Source organism: Colossoma macropomum, unplaced genomic scaffold, assembly GCF_904425465.1.
Source record: "Colossoma macropomum unplaced genomic scaffold, Colossoma_macropomum, whole genome shotgun sequence".
NCBI lineage: Eukaryota > Metazoa > Chordata > Actinopteri > Characiformes > Serrasalmidae > Colossoma > Colossoma macropomum.
In genome coordinates this window covers 1-9,214 of record NW_023495589.1, presented here as the reverse complement: position 1 = coordinate 9,214, position 9,214 = coordinate 1, and the positions used below count along the sequence as shown (strand labels likewise).

Sequence of the window (9,214 nt, the reverse complement as noted above, 5' to 3'; positions counted from 1 at the left end):
GTTCATTAATATTTTTCAGTACAGTCTCAATTTCCTATTACAGATTGTCTCTTATCTGTTTTGTTTTCTATACGTAATTGTTAATCAAGACTACATTCACTTTAATATGTTTGCCTTTGTAGCATTTATTAGACTGTATATTAGCTTTTTTTAGCTCTTCCTGAACTAGTCTTTATCACTTTTGTTTTCTTCTCACTGCTTCATTTCCTATAAATAAACTTTGTGTAAACATTGTGTTTCTGATTATATTCTACACTACAGTCGTTTTCCTTTGGTCATATTTCTGTCCAATCATAAAGAAGATTCTACTGATGAAGATCCAGTGAGTGGAGTCTGTGTAATGCAGGCAGTCTGTCAGTCCTAAAAAACACTGTAAAGCTCTCACTCCCTCATATTTCTAAAGAGTCTTAATAATTCCAGCTCCATCCAAGCAGACAGTGATGGACTGCTTATGTAGAATCACCAATAAAAGTCCTCTGTTCAGCTGTTGGTGTAATCTGTGCTCTGATGAAGCAGCAGAGAATAAATATTTAGTCTGTCCTGATCAATCAGACTAAACTCTTCTGATCTCACTGATCAAAGAAAGAACAGAAAATATTCAAACGCTCCAAAAATTAGAAACTGCAGAAAAAAACGAATTGATTTAAAAACAACTTGCATTTAAAACACATTTATCAGACACATCAAAGCTGTGAGTGGAGCTACATAGTGAGTGTGATAAATGGTCACTCTGTGTTTGGAGATTTATAAAATGTGTTTGTTCATTTGAGAGCAGAGACACTGTGTCCTGAATTGTGTGGAAGAAAGTAAGAAAAGCTGTGAAAGAACGAACGAAAAACACTGTTTATCATGACATTCAGTTACTAGTTAACAAACAGTTTAAACAGATAGAAGACACACTTAAAATGACCTGAAATGTGGTCAGATTATTAAACCAGTCAGTTTATTACACTTTTGTATTAAACGTTCAGGTTATTACATTATTCTTTAATTAATTAAAACAAGACTTTAGTGTGTTATTACAAGATTTAATGTGTTATTACATTATGTGATTTAAATTTTCCTCTATTCATTTTATAATGTAATAAACAGTGTATAATGTAATATCTCACTACATTGTGTGTTAAAGTGTTTATTATATTATTGGAGGAGGATTTTATTACATTATCAGCGTTTATTACATTATGAGTTTGTATAATATTTGTGTTATTACACTGTGTGTGTTGGGTCAGTCTGTCTCTGGGTGTGTGTTGGTCACTGCTTTAGACAGATCTCCTCCATTTGATCTGCTGGATGATCTTTATATGATTCTGTGGGATAATATTCAATACACAACATGCATTCAGTTTATAATATAATGCAGTTTATTTCACACAGTAAACTATTAATCTCTGAACCAAAGCAGAGTTTTAAAGATCTAATGATGGAGAAAAATGCAGGATGATAGAGAAATAAAATCTACACTGAAAATGAGTGAAATCTCACTCAAATAACGTTTCTAATGTTGTACTGATATCAGGAGTCACTCTATGACACTTTAAATCAGCATTTTACTTCCACACAGACATGTTAGGATGGAATGGTACAAACACATTATTTAAAATATACATGTAGTGACATATTCTTATGATCATAATTCAGACACTCACTACCTGTATAAATGTTCATTCTAAGCAGCATCAACTTTAACTGTGCTGTTCCACTGTTACTGACGTCTTCACTGGTAAGATCCTCAGAGGATGATCAGACCCATTAAAGAAATACGGTAAAACTCTCTCAGTGAAAGTGTGTGTTATAGTGTGCAGGTGTGTGTTGGGTAGAAGATCAGTGAAGGTCACTTTCCCCCTGTCCCAGTCCAGCTGCACTCTGACCTTCTGCAGCTTCTCTTTAGGTGAGAGGGAGAGATCTGACTGTCCTGGACAGCGTATCGAGTATTTACCTGAATAATATTCCAGACGCCACACTGAACGCCAGAAACATTTTCCTTTTCTTGTTACAGACTCTGGTATCACACCCAGGTCCCAGCTATCACTGTCTCCAACCTGGACGTCCCAGCAGTGTTTCCCTGAGTTAAAACCCTCAGAACACAGAACACATGCATACTTATCAAATCTCTCTGGATTATCAGGAAGTGATGATCTCTGGTTTCTGTATTCTACAGCAGTGAGATCATCATGCATACTTATCAAATCTCTCTGGATTATCAGGAAGTGATGATCTCTGGTTTCTGTATTCTACAGCAGTGAGATCATCAGACAGGTGGAGGTCTGGATGTGCAGTGTTGGGGTCCAGAGTAACAGGGGCTGAGGAGAGAGAACACAATGAAACATCATGTTTTTCTCTCATTTCTGTAAATGTTTTACCTCTACAGACTATTTTCTTTACTGTGAGTAAAACAGCTTTAGAGGTCGATTCCAGAACACAGATCAACTTTAATCCTGGACTAAATGTTGATGTTCAGTTCCGTGCAGCACTAAAGTGTATGTTCAGTAGTGAATGGTCATTATAGTCCAGTGACAGATCTAATCTGAGTGCAGCATTTTACTGTAGTGATTCACTCACAGAGCTGAACATCCATTAACATTTTCACACACACTGACTTTCAGATCATTTTGTGATACATTTTTATATTTTATAAATTATTACTATAAATTATTATAAATGATAAAGTACACGTTCTTTCTTGATCAAATGACAAGGTTAAATCTAATCTTGACACATTTACTGAACGCCTAAAATAACCTAAAATTAATTCAGATTTTTTTATCCGTTTCGCTCCTTTATGGGGATTTGTTAAATCTTTTTGTGGTCAGTTGATCATTGCTTTTTTTGGTCATTATATAATACTGATCGATATGTTATTTTATCTATTATTTATTTTATTATCACTATAATCTATATAACATTAGTTATAAAATACATTATTCTGAGTTGTTGTGCAGAGAACAGTTAAGTTGGTTTTGAGTAGAAAAAAATTAAAATATGAAGTGAAAATACAAACTTACAGACATTTGGAGTACAAAGACCCCCAGACATGCTTCCCTTCAGCATACATTTTGTGTAATTAATATGATATACTTTTTTAATTAATGTATAAAATTGGTATTTTAAGTCTTTCTATTTTATGATTAAGACACAAATTAATATTTGCCTCAATTTAATATTTGCCTCAATTTAAATGTAAAATGTAATTTTAGTGATGTCCTTGGATGAATAAAACAATTGCAAAGTCTATGAATAACTTAAAAAATTAAAAATTATACTTAATAATATACATTAAAAAATATGATTCGCATTCTAGTTGAAATATATTTGAGCATTGATTCATCTTTCTTTGACTCGATTTGAGTATATTTTTATCTCCATACTTCATATTTTATCTGAGTGAGATTTCTGCCCAGTACAGTATTCATACTTTCACTTAAGTACAGTTTCAGTGTCCTTTTTACACCCTGAATAAAGACATGATAACATGTTACTAATAGTTTATAAACAGTGTGTCATTAGTGCAGAAGCAGACTGTGTGTGAGAGATCAACCCTAAGAGAAACAGAACTTACTGTACTGGAGAATCTCCTGCATGTTCTCCCACACTCTGAACTTCAGGTTGGAAAGGTGTTTCACTACATGGATCAGAGCTCCTGATGTCTTCTCTGGATCCTTTGGTTTGAGCTGAGCTCTGAAAATAGAAGATTGTGTGAAATATATCACTGTAGAAACTTTACAGCCTGTAATTTATTTGACTAAATATCAATATTTTATGACATTTATTGTCTCGAGTCAATAATTCTGTTGTTTCTGTTAAATAAATATTTCTGCTACTGTTCTCATCACTACAACATTAACACACAATCCTTATTCACCTTCATTTCATTATAATACACTCATATTTACAATAAATACAATATACTGTAGATTTAAATGTAATAATGAATTTAACATTAGATAAAATGTGTGATCTGACATTTACTCACTGTTTCTCTGTAGACTTGAAGTTCTGAGAGGGAAACAAAAAGAACATTGTAGTTAAAAGTGAAGAGACTTTTCAGGTGTTTTTCATATGAAACACACAAACACCAGCAAACAGCCAAGTTAGTGACGTTATCTATCATTTAATATTCAATAAAACTTCACTTTCTAAATCACTACTTAATAAAATTCATTATGTTTGTTATTTATAAATTAATCTAATCAGTCAGATGTTGATAAAGTAGTTTGACTGGATGAATTTTGAGAGGCAGGGATCACAAACTAGACCGACGAGCAAAATGCAAACAAATCCATCAACCAGTCATCAACAAACAAATGCAGGTGAAGATCTAATGAGACTCACTTGGAAACACAGCTAAGAATTACAGGAGAACCACCAACAACAGAACCAGAGCCAAACTAACACAACAAGCAGCAGGTTTGTGGATGATGAGGCGGCAGAGGCGGAATGTTCAGAGGATCCAGGAGAGGCTCCACTGATGATCAGATACAGAGTCAGAAGATCTGCTCATTTCTTTTGTCTTCATTTATAAAATAAGTAAATAAACATATTTGGTTCTTCTATTTGAGTTTCCTCCCAGCAGAGCTCACTACTGTACTCTACTTTGTGTTTGTGGTCTCTGTGTGAATTAATGAAACTGTAATAATCTTTTATGTGGCCTTCTTGTGTTGTTTACTGAGAAATGTGCTGACTCTGCTAAAGTCAGTGTTAATTAGTGTGATAATGCTAATTCTACTTTGTCTCTCATTGACTTTGCTAACAGTTGTGCAGATTACAGTGTCAGTTATTTGCTTTATTTTACTGCTGTTTGTTTTTGCTACAGTTTAAGTTCCTTTTCTTGGAGACACTGTTCACATCTGAGTGTTACTATATTAGCAATATGCTAACAGACAAGCTAGTCTTCAGTTAATGACTCAGTTTGCCAAGTGTGTTATCACTGTGTGTGTTTAGAGCGCCCTCTGTTGGAATCTGCACTGAAGTACCAGATTCACCTTTCACTTTATATCTCAGTACTGATTATTAGTAGAACCAGCAAAATAAAATTCTATATATTATCCAGACTGTTTTATTTACATCTAATAATGAATAATTTGCACATTTGAGTAAATATCATGTTCTGTAGCCAAGCTTTTTGTTTGTTTTCTGATTTACAGAAACCACACACACCTCTACACACCCAAACACACATATTCAAAGCCTGTTTCTGTTTGCTGAGCATCTTTTGGAGGAGACAATTAAAGCTTCCTATTAACTCAACCTGGAATCAGCCATCAGGGCAGATCTATAGGGCGGCAAAAGGTCGCAGCTGCCACCTCCTCTACAGCTTTAACCCCCCTAATTATTAACCTTAATTATGCAGACCATAAAGAACACTGAAACAATGTTTTGTTGTGTTATTTATGCACATTGACACAAGAATTTGAGACACTGTAGGAATTTATCAGTGATTTAAATATATTTCGAAATGTTGATGTGGCTGTGAGTTTCGGTTTTATAGGTCTCTCCTCATTCAAAGAGAGAGGAGTCTGGTCTCGTATGACTTGAAATACCTGCTCAGGGACGTGTTAAAGTGGCTGTCGAGTGAACAGACTTTCTTATAAGGACTTTGGTTTGTGTCATTAACTCTGTAGTTACCTTCTCAGCTTGCAAGTTAAATGAATAAAGGTATTTACCTGGAGTTGTATTTGTTACTCAGTTAACCTTCACTTGTTCTGAACTACAGGTAAATTCAACTTAAGACTTAATCTCCAGTCACCAGAGATGTAGACTCGACACATATGATTTGGACTTGAGTCCGGTTGGTATCATGAATTTGATGACTTGAAACTCGACTCGACAAAATCAAGAAAGACTTGCAACTCAACTTCGACTTAAATACCAGTGACTTGGACTTTGACTCGGATTTGAGCCTTAGAGCTTGGAACGACTCGAGACCCAAAGTGGAAGAAATGTGGAGAGTCTGACTGCAGACAGGACTCTACACAGCTGCTGACTTTTCATGTGAAAGGATTTGTTCCCTCCCCTAAAGTTGATATATGTCAGCTTCCTCAAATGTCTGTCAGTGAGTTTATGCTCAGCTTAATTAATTCAGGAAGAAAAGCGAAGCATTAGAATTTAAGTTCACCTCCATAAGACAGACACAAGCGGAGCATCAATGGCATCAATAAGTCCAGCTCAGCTCTTAGACTCTTACTGGAGAATCTTACCAGGTGATCTGACCATTTTCCTCATGGTAGTTAAACAACAGAAACTCAGCTCTCTGAATTTGACAGAGCTTAACAGCTTCTGCAGGTAAAACAAGCTCAGCGTTCACCACGAGGCTGAAGTTGACTTTTAATCCTCCAGGTTCATATTTGAATTTGCTGTTCCACCTTAAATGGTGCAGAAGTTACACACCGGAACCGAACGGAAAATCTGAAGAAGAAGCTGCTGGCAAATAAAAAGTCAACTTCAGCTTCGTACATTCACCATTATTTTACTGTCTTTTCTGTAAACTTTGTTCAGCTCAACTCAGTCATTTTGGTTTCTATTGTTTAAATTACTTTCAAGCTAGTGTTTGTTTTTAGTTTGCTGAGTTTTAGCGCTGAGTTAGTTTTTATTTGATTTATACTACTCCTTACTACTCACTACTCCTTGTGTAAGCTATATCTGTCATTTGTGTACCGTGGATTTTTTATTTTATTTGGAATAGTAAAAATTAATAATAATAAAAAATAATATAGAGCCACACACTGCGAACATGCTGCAATTAAACGACTGTAGTACTGTTACCATCAGTTTTGGTGTTCAGTGTTGAAATTGCCTTAAATTAGGTGATGAATTCATTTTGACTTGTTTAGAACTCGAAGATCAAGACCTGAGTCTCAACTTAAGACTTGCTTGTACTAAATTTGGATCGAGACTCGACTGCCTTGACATGGGACTTGACTCAGGAATTGAATGTCAAGACTTGATTTACTTGCAAATTAGTGACTTGTTCCCACCTCTGCTAATCACTGCTTAGCAACTGCTGCTATCAAGCTTTCTGCTCTTTAGCGCTGGTGTGTCATGTATTTTGAATTTTGACCAACTTTGGTGCCCAGGGGGACCCTTAAAACTGAGAGTGCAACAGACCACACCCTGTCATTTTCTACCCATTTCTAAAACTAAAATTTAGAAATATTTGGTCTGCAAATTTGGTACTTACTGTGCTCTTTCACTACAAAAGCTAAAAGGGTGATGTCAAAATATCAAAGCAAATGTCTACTTCTACGCAAGAAGTCATAAGAGGTAAGATATAAAGAGTCCATAAACATTTATCTCATGCCCGCAGTGGCAGTATGCTTTAGCCGACTAAATCTGGACTAAATTCTCCCTTATGTGAAGACTCAGGCTATAGATGGCAGAAGTACTGGTGAAGGTACTTCCAAACACTGTAAATCAAAATGCACAAGCTCTGCATGTTGGTTGCTGCTGTTTTGCATTTTTGAAAAATTTGCTCAGTTATCAGGAGGTTGCATGGATAGTTTGCTATATAAACGTGTAATAAATACACTTGGATGCCATGTGAACGTGTCACCCTGAGAGAACTTCCTTCCATCTCTGGTAAAACTTTTTAGATTCGCCTCTTCTACCCATCAGCTATCCTGGTTTTAGTCTATGTCTACCTTACAGGCATCAGATGCACACAGTACCCAACACTAACAATCTCACATGGTGGATTATTGTGATTGTAGAGATCTTCATAGTGATCCTCCCCTTTAACACTAAAACATTTAACTCACCTTTTCTTTTCTAATGTTGGTATGAAAATCACTTCCTTCAGAAGTACAAAGAGAAAGAAGCAGTTTTTGTGTGTATAAATCACAAAGAGAGAGAGAAAAAAGAAAGATTCTTACCTGTAAGAACAGAACGTCCTCAGCCTCCATTTCCTTCTCTATGTGTCTGATTGTGTCTGAAAGAGATGATATTTCTCCATTCATCTCCTCAATCTTCCTCCTCATCATCTGACTCTTCTGCTCCTCTTCCTCCTTCAGTGCAGCTATCCTTGCTGCTTCTTCATCTCTTAGAAACTGGTGAAGCTTCTCAAACTCCTCCTTTATCTGCCTCTCTGTGTGCTGGGCCTGCGTCTGGAATGAGAGACCATTAGGAAACACAAACTCTAACAGATGATCTACAAGCATTTACCACCTACAGGAGAAGTGGACACTCATCAGAATCATGACCTCAGCAACATGTTTCACAATTCAAGATGATGTTTCACCTTAATGTGAGCTGCTGTTTGGTCATAGTCTTGTTTAGCTTCCTCTAAGACTTTCAGATTCTTCTGTAGAGGCTCCAAAGCAGATTTGAGTTTATTCTGCAATTAAAGAACAGTTCAGATTAGTGACATCTGAATGAGTGATGAGTGATCAGTTTAACTGTTTAAATGTAATAGTTGTCCTACACACTACAGCTGAAGAGAGAATAATAGCAGTTTTACTTTCTGCTTCAGAATTAGAAGAGATTTTTTATTTGTGTCCAGTGGAGAGTAATATTTCTGTAAGTTTACATTTTACATTGACCGTCAAAATGAATTTAACAACAGAGCATTTTTCTGACTGATAATTCACTTGTGCTGTTTGGCCTGAAACCACACCCACTGGCTGACTTCACCTTTAGCATACATAACAGTTTGACCTGGTACTGAACTGTTTCAAACAATTTGATTGTTACATTTAACATATCAAAATATTTGATGTGTCCTACCTTAAACTCAGTCACAGCTTCATCTATTGGGCAGCAGTTGTGATTTTTATGCGTCTTTGATAGATGACAGACCAAACACACAGGCTGCTGATCATCCAGACAGAAGAGTTTGAGTTCCTCATTGTGCAGACTGCAGAGCACCTCAGACCCTGCTGAAGATCTCTGACTCCTGCTCTCTAGAAGAGCCTCACACACGTTCTTCAGTACAAGGTTACAGGGAGGATGATCTTTAGTGGATCTTCTTCTGCAAACTGGACATTCTCGAGATCTCTTAGTTTCCCAGAACTTCTGCAGGCAGGTTTTACACACACTGTGGCTACACAACAGAACAACAGGATCCCTGAAGATATCATAGCACACAGGACACGAAAGCTCTTCTTCTGAAAGAGGGTTTCTAGCAGCCATTTCCTCCAACTGCTGCTGTGCTGTTTCTCTGTAACAGCTCCTTTAGTCCAAACTCCACTTTCACTTCTACGATGTCTGTAATGATCAGAGC

At 36.3% G+C, this 9,214-nt stretch overlaps 1 protein-coding gene across 1 annotated transcript; it reads right to left on the bottom strand.

Moving 5' to 3' along the window:
- Nucleotides 1-1,341: 1,341 nt before the first annotated feature.
- LOC118802501 (E3 ubiquitin-protein ligase TRIM39-like) lies at nt 1,342-9,127 on the bottom strand. The gene is made up of 7 exons (XM_036563050.1): nt 8,719-9,127; nt 8,234-8,329; nt 7,869-8,099; nt 3,974-3,996; nt 3,560-3,678; nt 2,202-2,303; nt 1,342-2,131 (listed from the first exon to the last, which is right to left on the bottom strand). The coding sequence occupies exons 1-7, from the start codon at nt 9,121-9,123 to the stop codon at nt 1,686-1,688; spliced, it is 1,422 nt and encodes a 473-aa protein (XP_036418943.1). The 5' UTR covers nt 9,124-9,127; the 3' UTR covers nt 1,342-1,685.
- Nucleotides 9,128-9,214: the final 87 nt, after the last annotated feature.

What these genes read in the sequence shown, in the direction of transcription:
- LOC118802501 (XM_036563050.1), bottom strand. Translation starts at nt 9,123, where the DNA reads ATGGCTGCTAGAAACCCTCTTTCAGAAGAAGAGCTTTCGTGTCCTGTG. An exon ending in GCAGGAGATTCTCCAGTACA is followed by an intron (nt 2,304 to 3,559) that starts GTAAGTTCTGTT and finishes CTCTCTCCTCAG; the next exon opens with CCCCTGTTACTCTGGACCCC. An exon ending in GAGATCATCACTTCCTGATA is followed by an intron (nt 2,132 to 2,201) that starts ATCCAGAGAGAT and finishes AGAGATCATCAC; the next exon opens with TTCCTGATAATCCAGAGAGA.